General features: G+C 46.3%; 1 protein-coding gene across 1 annotated transcript in view; it reads left to right on the forward strand.

Moving 5' to 3' along the window:
• The window catches only part of ITGA2 (integrin subunit alpha 2), a 683385-nt gene that overhangs the window by 220750 nt on the left and 441741 nt on the right, over positions 1–20894 (forward strand). The window contains exons 2-3 of the mRNA XM_078675061.1: positions 7906–8029; positions 19857–19966. Coding sequence (XP_078531187.1) covers positions 7906–8029; positions 19857–19966 — 234 coding nt within the window. The remainder of the gene's footprint in view (positions 1–7905; positions 8030–19856; positions 19967–20894) is intronic.

Raw genomic sequence — 20894 nt, forward strand, 5'->3', positions numbered from 1 at the left:
CTTTTTTCTTTCGACCAATTACACGAACACCACTTTGACTTCCTGCCATAATAGTCGTTAGCCTCATCTAGACAGTTTGCCGAGTTTAACACTCTTTGCAATGACTAAACTCATCACAGGGGCATCAGGCATTTCAATGTACCAACTACTGCCTTTGTCTAATTCACCACGTCACTCATTCCAAGGCCATCGCTGTCTCTCTCCCTCTGCACATGTAGAGGTAGGAAAATCAGCTATCGGTGTTCGAATAATACACATTCTACTTCTGAAATTCTAAAGCTCAGAACAATCCTTGGTCACTGTAAAGCGGGTGTGGAGTCACACGTGGAGGAAGGAAATCCTACGCATCCACAAGCGTACTTCCTTTTGTGACGCTTGCCTATTATTTAAAAATGCATAACTTTTGCCTATTATTTAAAAATACTCAACTAATGTGCTTGCTCGTGAAGGATCTCTGTATTACAATTAATTGGTTTTACAACGATTTCCTGTGAGCTGCTCTCTCATTCTAAAAATAACCCAAATATAATAAAAATATAACTCTTTCTGTGCAATTTGGACATTTTTTTCGGCTGAGTCATGCGTTATGAGCCTGTGGAAATTATTACAACTGTGCACAGTGCATTATTGCAAAGCTGATGCAGGTTTAGACGAAAGATTTCCTCATTGACGCTGGTGCTACTAAAAGACGTGTTTGTTATGAAAGAACCGTAATTGGAGCTTACAGTCATTCAAATATGTGGGAAGCTCTTGTTGGCATTCAGCTTTTAGCCCAGAGTACTTAATGGCTAAGCAAGGATGAAGTGCATTAAAAAAAGGACTGATTCATGAACATATCTGAACTCTAACATTCCCTGTCTTCAGGTCAGCAGCCTGACAGAAGGCCTTGTTAGTAGTTTTGAATACACAACTTGTTTCCTGTCTGTTGAACATTTCAAAATCACAGCTGGACAAATGACATTTTTAGGTCTGGCCTAGAGACAGCTTTAGTTGTTTCGCCAGCCTCATGAATTTAAAAACGTTTACAAACAAAACGCACAAACATACATACAGATAGCGGGGCATTTGGTCAATCATCTTCGAACATTTGTCAGCTCAAATATCTTCCAAATTTTGCTTCCATCCACCAAAACAAACAGAATGAAGTAATGAGTCAGTCCACTTCAGCAATCCGTTATCTAACATTGTACACAGCTTTTTGCTTAATCACCTGTGCACATCTACCGAAAAAGTCCACTTTGGTAACAGGGTATCGCGCAAGAAATCACTGTCCACACTTCTTCAAGGAGCAAGAAAGGCCACTTTATTTTAAGACAGGTGCATAATACATTTCTTGAACACATTCATTATTTAATTATATCATAAAATTCCAATCTACACATTATGCCTAAACTCCCTACCTAACAGAACCCAAAACTAACTCTTGACTAATACCCCCAGGATTACCCAACGAGCTACCCTTCAGGATGGCCAACCCGCTCCAGGCTGCCCACCCCACTAGCAAAAACCGCCTCCTAAAAGAACAAAGACACCTGTCCTAAAAGTGGCAAGGCCCGAAGACCAGAGCAGCGCCTAGAGCACCGCCAAGGAAAACCTAACTAAGGAATAAAGGGAGGGTGGGTGGGGCAAAAAGAACCTCCCTTCCCTTGCCTCCCGCTAACGCCGTGCCCAACCGCCAGCCTGACTTCCCTTTATTACCTCCCCCCAATCAACCCCACCTGCTTACCTGATTCTCGCGCGAACGCACCCAGGGAAAGACCAGCTCGCGCCTGGCTCTCCCTGGGTCCCCCCTCGCGCAAGAAATCACTGTCCACACTTCTTCAAGGAGCAAGAAAGGCCACTTTATTTTAAGACAGGTGCATAATACATTTCTTGAACACATTCATTATTTAATTATATCATAAAATTCCAATCTACACATTATGCCTAAACTCCCTACCTAACAGAACCCGAAACTAACTCTTGACTAATACCCCCAGGATTACCCAACGAGCTACCCTTCAGGATGGCCAACCCGCTCCAGGCTGCCCACCCCACTAGCAAAAACCGCCACCCAGGAAAACCTTTAGCGTTTTCCTGCCCCACCCAAAGAAGGAAGGGAAGGAGCACCCCACAACTGCACCTGAAGAACTGTGGCAATTACATCTCTGAGCTCCAGAAGGAAAAAGAAATGCCTAATGTAGATAGATGGACCCTGTCCTCACAGAATAAATGCTTCTCTGAAACTTTCCAATTATGATGAGCCAAACTGTATTTACATAAATGATTACAAAACGTCGTATTGTTCTCTTCACTTTGCGTCCTGCCTTCTCCATGGCGGAATAGCTCCTTGCCCCAGTCCATTGCAATCGAGGCACGAACTCAGTCCATATCACCATGGTGCTCACCCATGTGGTCTTGATGACTTCGAGATCATGTTTCATTAACTTTAGCAAAGTCAAACCTGATAGAGAAACTAAGTCTTGTCCTCCAAGATGCAGCACCAGTAGATCCGAAGGGCCCCCCCAACCCTTTGAAACCATAGAAGCCAAAGCAGGAAAAAGACCGCCCCAACGCATGCCCCCTGCGCCATGCCAGGAGACTTCATGTGTCAGACTGCTGAAACCAAGAGATCTCCCACAAAGCTGACGCGCAGTGACTACAGCAGCCGTTTAACAAAAGAGTGCCCCAGGATCCACACCCTCCTTGTGTATCCAGCGACTGGGGGCCAAATACCTAGGAGAAAGAGATGTCAGGCAAAGCAAAGGCGGACTACTTTCTCACATACTTTTACAACATCTAGAACGCCAACGCCCAATACGACGAATTTGAGACCAATCCCACCCCAACCTGGCGGCCTCGGTCGCCGCGCCAAAACCTGAAGGAATGGGTGCCGAAATGAGAAGGATCCCTTCCCAGGCCCAACAAAACCTTGCGGAGGACAGCTGACAACTGAGAAACAAGGATGGGACTGCCATCAGCATGACAAAAAATTGTACCCCGAGATACAATGAGGAGAAGACACAAAAAACCTCCCAGTCCCCCACAGGGCAGCATGCATACACACCGCTGCCACCCAGAAACACCCACCTACCCCTCCCCATCTGATCAATGTTGGACATCCTTCGCCACAGGCGTACCCTGTCATGTTCCACCACCACCTCGCTGCCGGTCATTCCCACTCAACCCCTCAGACCCAGCAGTGCAGGGGCCCGAAATGCCCCAAAGAATAAGCACACAAAGCACAACGAAATTTTGTGGCACTCCAACGCATCATAGCAGCACACCTCCAAGTGCGATAAAAGCAACTGAAGCAAATCAAAGGTCACCGGCTGCCGTAGCTACTAACCACCAGCCCGGAGCCTACCCACCCTTTCAGAACTTTACGAAACAACTCCCCCCCCCCCCAACCGGATCCCTCCCCCACCAAAGCTGACCATAAAAAGACACCCCGGCCAACTTGCCCGAAATGATCGTGAGGGGGAGGCCTTTGTCCGCTAAATGTAAAACAAACTGCAATAAAAAGTGTTCATCAGATAACCCAGCCCTGACCGGACCTGCCATCTCCTCACCAAACTGCAAAAAACTCATGCCAGGCCTTCAAAGGACTCCGCCGTGCAGAGGCAGCTACGGAATGTGCGACCAAATGGTGGACCCTCAATCCCCCAAGTCCCATACGTACCGTGGGATTGCCGTTGGTTCCAGGTCCGCCCCGGGAGCCCATTTGCGGAATACGGAACCCTTGAAAGCGAGATAAAGAATCAGCGATACAAATAATGGCTCCAGGAGCATGTTGAGCTCTAAAGACAATATTCAGTTTGTAAACACCGCAACATGAAGACGCGCAGGAGCTTTAGTACCCGCAAATCGCGGGCCCTTTGTTTATTAACAAGGTCAACTACTGCCATATTAGGCCACGTGAAACAATACGGAGCGAATCTGAAATTCCTCCCCCCAGATACACAGAGCAACCAACAACGGGAAGAGTTCCAAAAAACGCAATGCTGCGACCTTGTTCTTTCCCGCACACTGGCCAGCCAGCCGCGCACCAACGACCTTCCCAAGATGCCGAAGCCGTGAGCTCCTGATGCATCCGTGAAAAGCTGCACCTGCCACACCATGTCCTCATCCGCAAAAAACAAGGACACGCCATTGAAATCTTGCAGGAAACGCAACCAGATATTCAAATCAGCACGGACAGCAGTTATAATGCGCACACGAATGATGAGGAATGCCGTCGCCGGACATCGAGAGGCCCAGACGTCGACAAAAACGTCCTACCCGCCCGAACAACCCGACAAGCAAAATTGAGGCACCCCAAAAGTTTCTGGACTTTCCGCAGCCCCACTTTGTGGACTCCCAACACCAAGCGTATTAAATCAGTCATCTCCCGCACAGTAGCAGCAGGCAAGCGCGTCATCATAGTCGTGGTATCAATTTCAATCCCGAAGAAAGTCAGTGATGTACAGGGACCTTCGGCCGTAACCGACGCCAGAGGAAAGCCCAAAACCCTGGTCATAGCCTGAAAGATTGCCAAAGCCGCCTGATACTGCACCGGACTGACCCCCACCCCTGAAAAGAAAGTCATCAAGGTAATGGCAGATCAGGACGTGGCCGCTGACAAAAATGAAGCGCCACTGCAGAAAGGTACTGAGGGTCTCAAAGAGGGAACATGACACCGAGCAGCCCCATGGGTAATACTTTATTGACATAAAAAACCATCCCCCAAAATGCATGCCCAAGAGACCCAAAAAACCCACTGATGGATAGGAAGGAGCCGGAAAGCCGACTGAATGTCACTCTTTGCCAGCAAAAAACCCCCAACGCCTGCCCTGCGAACGAGCCGTAAGGCGTCATCCACTGAAGCATATGGCACAGTTGAGGCAGCTGGGCAATGAAATCGTTGACGGATGCACCCTCAGGCCAGGACCGATGATGGATGAGGCGAAAAAACTCCCCCACCGCCTTTTTGGGACCACCCCCAGTGGAGATACGATCCAATCAGGGAGAGGACAACTCAGAAAAGGACCAGCAATCCGATCCCTTAGCATCCAACTTCTGCTGCACAAACCTGAGGGCACTCCCTCGCAGACCTCAGATCGTCAGACCACCAACCCACCCGGGGACCCTGATAACCAATCCGAAACCCAACCCTGAAAAACCCCAGAACAAAGTCGCAGCAGCCTCAAAGTCAGGATAGTACACCAACCACAAAATCAGAATGTGCTGCTTAATAGGAGTAGGAGCCCTCATGTACAAAGTGCGGAGGTTGTCACCTACCCCCTGAACCCCTCCCCTGGCCTCCAACCCGCTGTCCGTGAAAACACTGTGTGAGAGCATGCCGCCCCCCCCACACTGCGCACTCTCATGGCAATCGTTTGGCAGGATACTATTCTCCGTAACCATGTTTGGAACAGCCACACCATCCCCAACTGTAGAAAACTTCCCCCGTAGGTTGCATAGTAGAAACATTCAAAACCACTGGCCGCTCAAGCCTCAGTGTCAGAGTGACTCGCTCACCAACAATCCCATCCCCCGCACCAATTAATCTTATACTCTTAACCGGGGAGACTCTCCCTTGGTTTCCACACAGCCCACCATCCATCCTTACCTCTTGGCAACTTTGCCGACTGCTTCTGAAAAAACAACATGATCCCCTGTAGAAGGTCTAGTCCTCGCGAGTACCGCCACCCCATCCCCAACTGTAGAAACATCCCTTGTAGGTTGCACATCAGAAACATTCAAAACTCACAGGCCGCTCAAGCCTCGGTGCCAGAGCGACTCGCTCACCAATAACCCCATCCCCTGTACCGATTGATCTGGTACTCTTAACCGGGAGACTCTCCCTTGGTTTCCACACGGCCCACCAACCATCTTTACCTCTCGGCAACTGTGCCGACTTCTGCTGAACATCCACCTGATCCATTTCAGCTAGCCTACTCCCCCTGTCTCACGTACCGCCGCGTGGCCGCACATGACTCCTGCAAAAATACTAGAAACAGGGGGTTGCCCCAGCCCACCCCTCTGGGCCCGTGCTGCCAAAAGCCCAACCCCCTTATCCCTCAAACTCCCCTCCTTCCAAGTCATCATCTTGTACATCCAACTAGAAAGCTTCCCCAGAAAATGAAACTTTTGCACTGCCACTTGGCAGCGCCCCATCACCAATTCCCCCATCATAAAACTGCCAATCGACATCATGAAAGCTCCGCGCGCGCAAAACTTCCAGAAGAGAGATCCGCTCCAGATAACTCTCCCGGGATCCCACCACTGGAAACAGCCGTAGGGACAGCTCCCAAGCCCGAAGAACCAGTCAACAGCCGCTCAGCCGGAGGAACAACTCGAAAACTGCGGCCGCTCAAACCAGACTGAGAAGAATCCGCAAAAACTACCTCCCCCCCCCACAGAGGCAAGGGAAACACCCCTCGAGGACCCAGCAACCGGCGCCAACCCAGAGACACCACCCAACCCGGTCGTCAAACCGCCCTGGGGAGCAGCAGGCTTCCCCAGAGGAGCCGGGAACAGCACCTGGCTGGTAACAGGGGGCGCCCACCAGAGGCCTGAGACTGGTGGGAAGCAAAGGGGGGGGGGGGGACAGCAGAACCAGAAACCATGGGACTGGGGGCCGGAGGGGGGGGCACATCACCACGGTGGGAAAAGTCAGTGGCCGGGGGGGGTGGCCCGGGAGGGGAAAATGGGCAGTGCAGGGGGGGGGGGGGGGTCAATTCTGGGCAGCCATGAGCCAAATTACTGGGGAAATGTTGGGGAGCTTGACCCCAGCACAGGGGCGGCGGGAGACAGCAGGTAGCGCTGCCCAATCCCCACAAATAGGGCGAAGCCCCGCCTGCCAAACCAGGCACTGAAGGGTAAGGGGCCCCCGGTAAAAGGAGCAGGAGCATGGGCCCGGGTGAGGCACTTAGGGTCGAGGCTCCGCCCTCGCTGAGCCCCATAAACAACAGAAGACTTCCTGGTCTTGCCAGGAGGTGACCCAACCAAACTCGGGGCCTGCCGGCCCACAGAGCGCCCCCGCCTCCCCCCGGGCGCCCCACGCAATACAGCACCTCCCAAAGGCAAAGGCATACCTGCTGGTGGGCGCCCGGGTCACCGGCGGGGGCCCCGAGTCTGCGGGAACCTGGGCCGGCATCTGCAAAGCCGCCGGCATGGCGGCCTCTCCGTCGTCATCGTCGTCCGGGTCAGGTGACACAAGCAGGCACCGCCCGCGGCCCGCCCTCAGCAGCCTTGCGGGGGGGGGGCGGGCCAAACCAACCTACGCCTACCGCCGGCACTCCAGGCTGCCTGAGGTCCTCGCGCCCAGCGGCGCAAAGCGTCTGAACAGCCCGCCCGACCTCCGCCGCCTCCTCCATGGCCCCCTGACAGATTACCAGTAAGCTAGCAGGGCAAAAAGAACCTCCCTTCCCTTGCCTCCCGCTAACGCCGTGCCCAACCGCCAGCCTGACTTCCCTTTATTACCTCCCCCCAATCAACCCCACCTGCTTACCTGATTCTCGCGCGAACGCACCCAGGGAAAGACCAGCTCGCGCCTGGCTCTCCCTGGGTCCCCCCGTGGAGCAACAATTTTTCTTTCCATTATTTATTTGTGTGCTTTTTTTTTTTTTAGCTCTCCCTGCGTTCCTAAACCATGAATTCCGGTTACAGTAATTCAACATCAATAGGAATGACCTTTTCCTTGTGCCATTAAGAATCATTTTCCTGTGATGCACTTAAATCTAAAAAGTTTCTAAATTTCTTTTAGGTAGACCTGCTTGCTAGGAAACACCACTACTGGTGTATTAAAATGATATGTTATGATTAGTTTGGTGTATTTATTGCAAGCGTATGACATTTATGCACCTACAAGTTATCTTTTTTATTCTTGTGACACATAAAACAGCGGAAATAACAGTTAAAGTCTGTTTCCCCCTATTTCAGGCATTCTCCTTCACGGTGCTGCAGCCTACAACATTGGACTTAAAGATTCGAAGATATTTTCGGGGCCCCCCAGTGAGCAGTTTGGTTATGCAGTTCAGCAATTCCAAAATGGCGATGGCAACTGGTAAGAACTGCCACCCTCTTAATGTTTACAATGACAGCACAGTGGGAATTAGAAACAAAAATGACATATTCTTCTTCTAAATCTCAATTTCTGAATATGTTCAATGTGTTTAACTGATATGGCTGACATACTTTCTTGAAACAAATCTGACGCATACCACTAGGGACAATTTCACCAACTAAGTCATAAACTAACTGCAGGGGTTGCAATCCTGCATGTGGAGAAAATCTGTTATTTTTTGGAACTCAAAAAGAATACTAGTAGCACTTCTGGATATCCACGATTGCTCCATCGTATACACATTACCCCATACCTGAATGTGGCGTGTGTACGTCTCTGTGTACAAAATGTAGCACAAAAGAGGGTTAGCAAATAATGATTTTCACTCTTAGGACAACATCCCCCCTCAGAAAAGGCCATTGCATTTACTCACATATATTCCTTCCTCATTGTCACCATTCAAATGTGAAGTTGCCCGTGCAAATGATGGTTCTTGTGCACCTAAATTTTATTAGCTGTGAAACTTTATTTCTTTTATTTTAGGAATTATGTCCCCGATGCTTACAGCAATGTTACTACTATTATTAAATTAGCGTGTACTGGCAAATATTTAATCGAAATGTCCTTCCCATAGATCCACAGTTATCCTGTCTTTAGTGATGGGAGTAAGTGTTCGCCAATCCCTGATGAATTGGGCTGCAAATCACCAGGAGTCATGCCCTGGGAGTTTTTTTGGTGTTGTGCTGCGATTTGTAGGAGCCCCTTATTTTCAGGTGATCTTAAGAAGCCTGTGCGCCACTTTAGCAGTAGTTTTTTTTAGTGTGTCACCTGCTGGAAGCATTGTGAAATAGCTTATTTCTTTATTGTCAAACACCAACATGGTGTGAGAGAGTAATACCATTTAGAAGCAGGGGTGCTGGCTGATCCTTTCTACTCACATGGCTTCTTACCATACATTGCAGAAGCAGTGAAGTCAGCAACTGCCTCACTCATTCCTGGCTGCACTTCAGCTCACCCTCTTTCCTTTCTTTTGGTCCTGATAGCATAGGGAGGTGTCTTCTGTCTCCAATCACATCATCACATGTAACTGCATCACCTATTTTTTCAAGAGGTGGAAGAAGGGGGATCAGAGGTGTTTGCTCCCTGTGTATTAACCTACATTCATTACTCAGCTCCATCTGATCTGTCTTGGCCATTTAACCAATATCTGTAGTAATTGTCTTTATGGCAGTATAATTTGATGCCCATTTCATGCCAACTAGAAGGAATCCATTTGTGGTTAAGTTAATCAAATTTGAGTGTTCATTAAACAATGTGTCTCCAGTGTACATAGTGCTGTACGGAGTTCTGTGTTCTGGGTGGGCACAGTGGCGGTTCTTCCATGGGGGCGTTTGGGCACCGCTCCCCCTGCTTTCTCGCCGTGCGAGAAGAAGGCAGAAATAAATGGTAGTTATTTATTTATAACTACCATTTGTTTCTGCCTGCCCTTCTCGCACGGCGAAAAAGCAGTCAGCAGAACTTCCTGGTTACTCGAGCCTCAGGGCAGGGTGGAGTGGCTTGGGGGAGTGGCTTGCCCACTGTTGTTAATACTGTCTGTTTGGACAGCCTGAGGCTGTCCAAACAGACAGTATTAACAACAGTGGGCAAGCCACTCCCCCAAGCCACCTCCCACTCTCCGTTCTGCAGGATGCAGACTAGGAGAAATGACGCGGTTAGGGCAGCCGGCCGAACCAATCAGCGCCGGCTGCCATGGAGGGGAGGGAGGCTGCCTGCAGCCTTCAGTGACGAGAGCCCACACCACGTCAGACGCAGCGGCAGCATTCAAAATCCAGGACGGCGGGAGTCTGCAGTCTCGGGACTCGAGTCGGGAGTCAGCGCGGGAAGCCAAGGTAAGTTTTTTATATTTATTTTATTATTCTCTTGGGACCTCTGTGCTTAGCGATGTGTATCATATGGCTGAGGGGCGTTTCAGCTGCAGTCTTTATGCTGAGTCTGTTTAGCTTGTACCCCTGCTACTAACGAGTATTGTTCAAATGTAATCTGATAGTTTACAGGAGTAACTTAAAGTGCTTCTTTCAGTGTGTAGAGCGGTCACACAGCGGCGTGAAGACGGCTGACCTCGCCGGGATGTTGTACCCCGCTGACAGACTCATACACAGAACGCAGGCGATTTATAATCTGCTGTTGCAGTGTTTAAAGAAACGCGTGATCTTATAAACTGACTTTAGTGGTATTTAAAAATACCCCAGCCAAGTGTGTGCTGGAAACATAACATTTATGGACCGTCGATGACGTGCCTCCTGAGGTACACACACGGGTCAGGCTAAGCTGCACCAGACCCGCACAGTGTGCACGGGGTAGACAGTGGGCCTGTACAGGCGTCTAACGCTCACACGACAGGCGTTCAAGTGCACTCATAGACAGATACACTTGAAGGTGTACCGAGCCATTAGGTTACTGTGTAAGTTATAAAAACAACTACAAAGATATGAAGGCACCAAGAGGCACACAACATGCTCGCACTCCTCGTATGCCTACAGATAGACACTCAAACACACAAAGGATCACAGGTCTTGTGTAACTTTAATAGAGATGTACACAACGCACAGACTTATGCACAATCACACATGCACACATTCACAGAATGACACCTAGACTCAAACAGGCACACTAAAAAACACACATTCAGCCATAAACATGCATACAAGCTGAGACAAATGCATGAAAGCACACACGCACGGATGCAGACAAACATACTAAAATGCACACAAACACTTTCAGACAGACTAAGGTATAATAAATGTACTCTGGAGTAGAAAGGCATACGGACATTCGCAGACGTACACAGCCATAAATTCATGCAGACACGCCAACTCATGGACAAAGATTTACACACATACATAAGCACACATATCCATGCACAGGCGCTCATATAATCATACATACTCATTATGTGCTGTCTTTTCCATGTGTGAGTGTGTGGGAAGTCTGCAGGACTGTTATCTTGTGTGGCGCATATTATGAAAGCACCGGACAACTTTTCTCTAACATTCTAATAGCCTCTGGTGTTTGTTCCTGTATGGACTTTTCTCCACCGCCAATTTTACGCCTCACCAATCTCAAATGTCACCAGCCGCCACTGGGTGGGCATGATGGTGTAATTTGAAAGGAGGCTGCAGCGGGTTGAGTACTGCTTGCATGTGGTTTTGTGAGGTTCACGTAATGATGTTGCACGTGGGTATGCTCATATAGCCATGTAATAAAAATAGAATTCTTTATTGGATGAAACAGTCTACAGATATCACTAATGATTAAGGAATGTCTGTTAACACTGACCAAAACTGCAACCACTCTAGTCTGAGCAGGTACAAAGTCTCTGAAAATCAGAGAAATACTCAAGACAAGCAAAACCATAACTGTAAATAAGCATTGTCAAACCAGCATGTCTGGCGTTGACAAGCAAGTGAAATGGTTAATGTTTTAATAGTATCTTATTGCTACTGTATCCCACAAAAAGAAATGAATAAAACACACCACCTCCTAAGTGTACCTGCCACATGCTTGTAATAAAAATGTTTTTAGAAATGTATTGATGTGGCGGTTTTAAGTGATGTTTTTAAATAACAAGCCTTTCAATTGCGTCACACATTGTATTAGTGGAGGAGACAAGAATAAATGGCCACCTAACCAAGTATTCAAATCTCAGACACTACAGTGGTACAATGCCACTAAAGAATTTATTACAGAAAGTTTAAAATACACAGAAAGTAAACAGACATAGAAATTGGCATCTGAATTGCAGGCAAATGCATACTTAAAACCACATTTATCACTGAAGAGGAAGGAACTACTTTTAAGTGGATGTGAATAATGTGCATTGGCTTTGTGCAGTCACTCAAGGAGAAAAAAGCCAATGGAAATGTGGTCTGTATACTGTGACAGGTGGAAGAATTTTATTTTAAGAGTTTTATATAGCGCTGGCTAGACCTGGAGGTATCAGAGCGCTTTACATGAGGTTCCAAAAAATTACAAGATTACATCAGTTCCAATTTACATCAGTTGCTAGACAAACAATTACAAGAGCATAGAAGATGAGATAAGTGAAGTGTAGAGGGGAAGGGTGTAAGGGTAAAGGGGTAGGAGGGAGATACAGCAGAAAGATGGAGGAAAGTCTGCACAAAGTCCGGCTGGGTAGGTGATGATCGAGGGGGGAGTTCCAAAACCCATCTCTTCTATAGCTATCAGGTAGCTCCACCGGGCGTTGGCCAAATAGCTAGGTCTCAATGGGAAAACATTTAAAGAACATGGAGGGCAAAATAAATGGAGCGTAGAGGGGAGGGGGTAGGGAAGGTGAGAAAGGGAGGATAGGGGAAGAGACAACAAGGAAAGACAAAATGAAGTCTATCTAAAGGCTGACTGGGTTGGTGACGAACAAGGAGGGAGTCCATGGCCCATCTCCCCTATAGCTAAACCAGGTAGCTCCATCGGGCATCAGACAAAATAGTTCAGTCTCAATACATTGAGAGAGGAGAGAAGGAGAGACATAATAGAGGGAGGATGCGGGAAGAGACGACAGGAGAGACGAAAGGAAGCCTGGCTAAAGACCGACTGGGTAGGTGACGTCCAAGGAGGGAATCCCCGACCTGTCTCCCCTATAGCTAAGCCAGGTAGCTCCATTGTGCATCAGACAAAATAGCTAGATCTCAAATGACGAGGGAAGATTCACAGATAAGCAGGGTGGGGACTAAGGGCCAGGACAGGAGAGGGCAGAGGTCAGTAGCAGGAAAGTGGAGAGGAGTAGAGCGGGGAGTAGGGATATACAGCGGAGAGACGAAGGAAAGTCTGTCCAAAGTCCGGCTGGGTATGTGACGGCCGAGGGGGAAGTCCACAGCCCATCTCCTCTATAGCTATCAAGGTAGCTCCACTGGGCATCGGCCAAACTGCTAGGTCTCAACGGTCGGTGGCAAGATCGCAGATTCAATGTCATGATGGGTGAGCCGGATAGGGGATATTTATTTATGCTTGAGGACTGGTCGATGACCAATAGTAGTAGCACAATGTTGGTAGAGGACAACTATGGGTCCGAGGGGGTCGCTGGTGTCTTGAGGAGGCGTGAGTATTTGGTAGATTTCACGGTGTGGTTTCTGGTCCCGTTGCGTTCTGTGAGAACCTTGGTTTCCCCATTATGTTGCGTGGAGCTGGTGTCACCTGATGGTCCAGTGTAGGGCACTGTCTGTTGTCTGTGCGGTTCCCCAGCTCAGAAAATCGTGGTTCCATACCACTGCAACAAAAACACTTCCTGGACTCTGCTCACTGCAATCTGGGGCACAGGTAGGCTGCAACTCTTTTAAAATGTCTAAGTGTGGTCAGGAGATCTTCTCGGGTCAGTGCCATAGTTCCCTCCTTCTGAGCGAGCGCGGTTTCTAACCAATGACCATAAACCTTCTTACATATGTATATTATGTTTGTTTAAAAAAAACATGATCTGCCAGGGCAGCAAAAGCTACTTCTAAGGCCATACCTAAAAAGTATGGAACCCCCAGTCATTTGAGGTAGACAGTAACTGATTGCTGTCCATTATTGTTGCTTGTCATACCAGTGTGACTAAAGCTCACACTGGTGTACTATATTATTGTTCATGCTTACTTCAAAGTATTTTAGGGTTCATGAGAACTTGTCTGTCAAAGTAATATTTGGGTCATAGATAATCTAGATTCCAATGTTATTCTATTTAAAATAAATGTTGCATATGGGGATAAAAGGTACTGTCAAGAGTACAAGGTGTGCATCACACAGGGAATAGGTATGCTGGAGTAATTAAAATTAAATTAAACTAATTAAGCTGCACAAAAACAACCTAGCTATTTTGCTATACATTTGTATCAATTACCCTATTTAACATTTTTCATATTCAAAGAAGACATTGTGATGGGTATATTTGATGAACCCCAGACCAAAATGTTATCATCATTCTTTGTAGCGCCAAAGCAGGCAATACGCTCAGGGGTTTATGTACAAGGAGTTAACATTGCTATAGTGACACTTTTCCGAACGGTTTGGTGGCGATATTTTTATCGCCATATGTACAAGCTGTTGCTAAGCTCCTACTTTTCCAGCGAAAACGTCTATAGATAAGATCGCCACTTCTGTTAGCGATAACGACATGCAAGAGAGGCGTTCTCTGGCAAAAACGGCCGCTAACCCCACTTTGTGATATTTAAAAGGGAATTCTTGAAGGTAGGAGGACCCAAAAAAACTGCCTCTACCTTTACATCTCTTTCCATTCCAACGCGTTGTGAGGTTAGTAAATGCTGTTTTTTAAGTTTTAGGGTGGGTATGTGTTTCAGGGGTCAGAGATGAAATTGGATGTGTATTATGGGGTAAAATATGAAACTTAGAGTGTGTTTTGGGGTCAAATATGAAATTTAGGGTGTGTTTTGGGGGTCACTTTTGGGGTTCAGTGTGTGTTTTGGGGGGGTCAAAGATGAATTTTAGGGTCCAGGGTGTGTTTTAGGGTGCAATGGTTAGTTTTAAGATTGAACTCACTGAAGTGGGAATAGTAATATTTTCATCTCTGCTGTCCAGCACTTTCCCTACTGTTGCAATATGCATAGTATTAGAATGCATTGTAATGGAATGTGATGTAATGGTATGTGTTGTAACGTCATACATACCTTTGGCACACCAGTGGTATACCCGCTGCTCATGGGCGCACAGCGCCCCCCATAGAAAAGTGCTTTGGGGCTTTGGGGGGGACTGGACAGCTGGGAGGTGGGACAAACCAGAAAGGACACTGGAGGGGCCGGGGACGCGGGGGTGTGTGCGTGAGCAGGTGTTGTAAATATTTAAATGAAAGACATCTTACCTCGAGGCCGGGTCCCATGTCTTGGTTGCTCCTGCTCTCTTGACGCTTCTTGAAAGCAGTGGGGTGATGCTCTTCCATCATTGCGGATGAGCCGCCACTGGGGGTGCGTCGCACCAGGTGCTAGGCCTGGGCTACTCGACCCCGGGTTCTCTGCTGCTACGCTTCCCACCTTCTCCTTACCTGGACATTGACACCGTGGGGCAATCAGCTGCACACTCTCCAAATCTGTGACTCAGCCAGCAGGAGTCTCAGCCAGGTGGGATTTCACAAGCCTGGGTACAGCAGTCACCGCCAAGTCTGCTTGGGAACCTCCCAATGCAGCAGGGCCCCCTTAGGCGTGAAGTTGCAGTGCTCCCGCCACACAAGTTCGGCACAGCTCAGGGGCCTCACCCTCCACAGCGTCCGGCCAGCACAAATTCATCCGGCCTGTGATGTAGAGAGGCGTGAGCCGCAGTTGGTAATTCCCTCCGTGCACCCTGGTGTAGTGGTGGATTGTAGTATGTGGTGCAGACCTCCCTACGTTGGAGCACCTCTACCATTGACAGCTCCAAAGGGCTCAAGGCGGTCTTCTCACATAGGTCAGCAAAATGTCTCTGTGCGCCCTGCCAGACTTCATCGCCGCGCCTCAATGTCTACCACCATGGCTCATCGACTCCACAGCACCTCCGCATCCCACTCCAGGCTCCAGAAGCAGGTCCAGTGATGCATCCAGGCTCCAGACGCAAGACCAGCGAGGCATCCAGGCTCCAGATGCAGGACCAGTGAGGCATCCAGGCTCCTTACGCAGGATCAGCAAGCCCTCCAGGCCCCAGGGACTGTCCACGCTTTCAAGGTTTTGGATGCCATGGTGTTGCGAAGAGTGCGCAATGAGAAGTGATGCATCACTGGTGTTGCACCGTGATGCACCTCTTTTCATGGATGGAGCCCTGCATTTCCTCTTCCCCTGGGACTCTGGCTGGTCATCCTGGATGTTGGGGGGCTTGAGGGGGTTGTTGATCTGTGCTGCACTTGTCCCTGGCTGCTCCATTCTGCATTCCATTTGTTTTGTGCCTATTTTGCATTGGAGGACGACTGATAGGCTATTTTTGGCTATAGAGGCACAAAAAATCACATTGGGCTGACTAATATGCGTTTTGTTTCCGCGAATGGGCCTTTTATTCGTTTTTTCGTGCTAAAGTCGGAATTCCTATCTCCATCACGCTAATGTCACTAGCAGTTTTCACAGCTGATCTATGAAGCTATCACCATGTAGCGAAGTCTTGTGAATACGTCGATAACAAGGCGATAGTTCTTAGCGGTACACGGCGGTAAGAAATACTGCCGCCAGTTAGCGGTAGTTATTGCCAGTCCTTGTACATATGCCCTTCAGTCTAATAAAAAGTCTAATAAAAACTCAGATGGCCTGACAAACATCCATCAATCATTAGTTAGGCACGCAGATGGCAAACTATCTAATTGTCATAATAGCCTTAGCCAGAGACTATGGTCAAATATTTACACTAAAGTATCAGATTGTGTTACAGCATATTTTGCCATTTCATAAAGTCTCGTGGATTTGTCCACTCTTTCTAGTTGTTTGTATGAAGTCTCCATATAAAATGTGTGTTTTGCTGAGACATCTGTATCTGTTCCGAGCCCTGTTTGTTGCTTCCTATGACATAATGAGAGCAAAAAAAGAGCACCCAAATTACATAAAATATCCTATCATCTGGGAGTATGTCTGTACCCGAACCCCTTTTTATTAGTTATTGGGTCGTTTTGTGCCAATATACTTCAATTGGACCCACACAGTTAACTCTTTGTAAAATAACCATGCAGTAGACTTCAGACCGGTAAAACTCACTTTTGATAAAAACAAATAAGTGTGATAAGTTTGTAATCCTAATAGAGAACTCCTAGTAAAACAGACAATTACTGTGGAGTTGATAATCCCTATGGATGACTCTTAGTAAAACAAACAGGTGTTGTGCTTTTCGTAGACTTTACGGAAGAACAATTGACAGACTTCCAAATGTCCCTGCTGCAGCAATTATGTATAACTATTGCCTACCAAGGACACTGTACACTATGAGGAACTCATAATCTATGCTTTCAAGATGGTCACCACCACTGGCAAGTCTTATCAGAGTCCCAAGACCTCATGGAATATCTAGTCTTTCTTGTCTTTACTCAGGTGGTTCACAAACTGCATTCTTCTGAAATGTGAAGTTTTTGTCCGGGCAGTAGCAACACCCTACACATCCTTCCATATTCTACTGCTCCGTACGACATGCACACTCATGAGCTTCATAGTAATGCATCCCGTGAACAAAGTAGAAGTAATAGCGAAGCCCCGTAGTAAAGGGTACAGTTACCAGGCAATGTGTGGTGGAATTATTTGCCTTCTTCGCAAATGTGGACCAGAGCTGACCCGTAAGTAAGAGTCAGGAACTAATATCCAAGCCGTGCTACACTAGAACATTGACCTATTGCCTTAAGCCTTATCTTTCAGTACTAGATAACTTCCACAGTCTGTGCGATAAAGCTTGACCCTTCCAATTTCTTTCACTCCTCATCTTATCTCTGTATGTAAATCTGAGTTGTCCCTGATGTTGGTGATGCAAGCATCCCATTTCCTTTTAATCGCAAAAGATGCCCGATGATCTTTCTGAAAGTTTGATGATCTGTCTTGCTGCTGCCTCTAGGACAATCATCTCACAAGAAATCCCCATGTTAGGAGATGAACACCATGGGGCAGATTTATGAAGGCCTTGCGCCGCCGGTGCGTCATTTTTAACATGGGAAAAAGTGACGCACCGGCGGCGCAAGGCCTTCATAAATCTGCCCCATGTACCTTAAATCGAGGATAGGTCCCTATTGCGACTACAAGTTATCACATTCCTTAACTCCAAGACACTACTCATTCCTTTTGTAACTTACTAATACATCACATTTTCAACTGCTATTTTCACTCTTTTCTTTCATCTTGGTTCCAGTGTTTGTGATGAGAAGGATTGTAAATTGTAAAGGTTTGCAAGCTCAGATTTACTAACGCTTTGTATCGAGTTTGTGTTACTTTTTTTAATGCAAACCTGATGCAAAGTATTAAGGTGGGATTTATTATCTGATGAAAATCTGTTTTGCGCTTCATTGCGTTACTTTGTAGCAAAAGGGGTGCTCCATGGGTGCTGCATGAGATTTCAAATTGCAACCACAGATGTGTTTTGATGCAAATCCCTATCTACAACGAATGGTAGACAGTGATAGGCTCTAAAATCTTATGTCTCCTCGAGGCAGGCCAAACTAGAAGAAATGTTTTCCTTTCTCCTCATTTTTCCTACTTTGCTGGTGTGTTGTATTGTACAGAAACATACAAAGTGAGAAAAGCCTTGACGCTTAATTTATATCCTGGAAGATACCTTGTCTAGTGAAAAAACTATGCTTTAGAACACACAGACTCACTTGCACTATTGCAGAAGTGTTTCTATGTTAGTGCATGGCTGCCAAAAGTGCACCAGCGCAGGGAGAGAGAACAGCTCAACATCTTAGTAGATATGGTGCTGTGCTCCTCTTACTTTCTTTAGTTGCTGCGCTGTATTGTGTGACATCGTACTAGATCTGGCACCCAATTTTTATTACTATTTTGGCAGGAGGATTCTGATTATCCATTTTAAAGTGTTGTGATCACGATTGGTTACAAAACACAAACACCATGTTTGTGAGCATTTGTACGAACCATTCCATTTTTACATGGGCTGCATTGCTTTTGTGCTGTCTTTTCTAGTTTTCAGGAGTGTTCTTGTGCCAAAGATCATTTAGTGATCACTAAAGTAATGAGTTGTTCACAGCAGGGGTCACTGGTTTCGTACCTGTATTGTGTTGCTTTACTATTTTATTGTGTTGTGTGCACTTTCTACCATTTCATTTCCATGTTTACTCTAAATGCATTTATATATTTTAAGTAATCATCAAAGTGTTGTGCATTCACAGCAATGTTGGCTAGTGAGGGGAAACACCCATCACAATGCAGTCATGACAGAGATCTACCTTTACAATGCAACTGTTACAACGCAACTACCTTTACATCGCATGCCATTACAACACATGTTACTACAACGCATGCCATTACAACGCATACAATTACAAAACATTCCATTACAACGCATTATAAGGTATGTAATGGATATATTTTAGTTTAACGGTGGGTATGTGTTTTGAGGTACATGGGAATAGTAATTTTTAACCCTACACTATCCAACACTTACCCTACTGTTGCACTCACTGGAGTGGGAACAGTAATTTCTACCCTACACTTTCCAACATTTACCCTACTGTTGCCCTAGAAGTATTATGCGTTGTAATGGTGTGCGTTGTAATGGAATGCGTTGTAATAAGAGGTTTAAAAAATGTGTTGTAATGGCATGCGTTGTAAAATCATGCTATATAATTGTAGTTGCAATGTAAAAACTGCATTGTAAAAGCATGCATTGTAATTGTTTGCGTTGTAACATCATATATTCGCTAGTGAGTCGCAGCTTAATTATAATAGTGACAACTGTGTTTTATTATACTTCAACTCAAGTCTGCAGTAATTTCTTTCAGGTTGTTCTTTGCAGCTCATCTACATTAACCCAGTGCCTTATGTAATGGGGCACACCAGTACTTGCACCTTTTGATAATGCTTGGTTGTCACTGCAACTAAATTTGCTGGGGAAAAAGTCTGACACCTAACAAGCATAGTACTCTTTCCTTTTGCACTCTGAAACTACCACTACAAACCATACAACATGAACTCTCTGCACCAGCACCAATGCCCATAGCAAATGTTGTATACTAGCTTCATACTAATAACAAACCATGTCTGCCTCTTATAGTTGGTCTAAATGAGTATTAATGTAAGACAAATACATGTAACAAGATAAATGCAATAAATGTAACGTATGAAAATATGAGTTATTGTTTAACTGGTGCGTCTTGTTTCAGGCTCTTGGTTGGTTCTCCATGGAGTGGTTATCCCACTAACAGAATGGGTGATATTTACAAATGTCCTTTTAATTCACAAATATCCACATGTGAAAAGCTGAACTTGCCAGGTAAGTTATTCTTACTAGTCAACAGCTTTAGCAATGTGGCTAATAAAATCTTGATAACATTGTACATTTACAGCAGTACTACCGTACAGTTTGGACTAAGCTCGCAAAGCTAACAATTAAGGCCAATTAACAAAATGTTGGGCAATTTGTGTCTTTCTCCTGGCTCCTCAATATCCAGGTATATTTTATTTGTGGTTATAGGCGGAAGCTCAGAAAAATGCAGCTCCACCTGTGCCGTTGTAACCAAAATATAAACGCGGCTAACCTGACCAAGTAGATGATCGAAGCTTGGCATGTGACGCTAATGCCAAGAAGACAATCAAAGCTTGACCTATGCTGCTGTGACCCAAAAAGAAGAATCTGGCTTATCCTTGTGCAGCTTTGCCTGTGAAGAGCGTGGTCCATTTCAAGTCACCTTGCCGAGAGGCGGGAGCATGTGAGAGGTTTTGTTGCCTTCGAAGTGGGCCTGTGCATGGCCTTTCCATAACCACAGGACACCTTGCTCCAAACATTTTCCATACCTTGTGTCTGATAACAGAGGTGTAACTTACTGGTAAATTCCCATGGGTAAAACCTTCTCAAGAAGATTCTTATTCACAGAAAAGCTTTGAGTTCATTTCTAACCCTGTGTTAGATTTCTGACTTTTATTTTTGTATTTATTAGCCTTTTTGCAGGCACAGGTCAGCTAAATCTACTTCAGCCTCTACTACAGGCATTAGTTTACTGGAGCATGCCAGGTTTAGCATAAGCATAAACCAGAATATTTAAAATATGGAAAATCAGCCTGATTGTAATTTGTATAATAACACAATTTGGACTATTTATTTTTCAGATAGTTCTCCACTCAGAAAATTACATTATTTTTTCAAAGGAACATCATTACATATACTTTTTGTAGACATGAATTATTCGTGGCAATCTAACTGC

The sequence above is a fragment of the Lissotriton helveticus genome, chromosome 2_1 (genome assembly GCF_964261635.1).
Source record: "Lissotriton helveticus chromosome 2_1, aLisHel1.1, whole genome shotgun sequence".
Classification (NCBI taxonomy): Eukaryota; Metazoa; Chordata; class Amphibia; order Caudata; family Salamandridae; genus Lissotriton; species Lissotriton helveticus.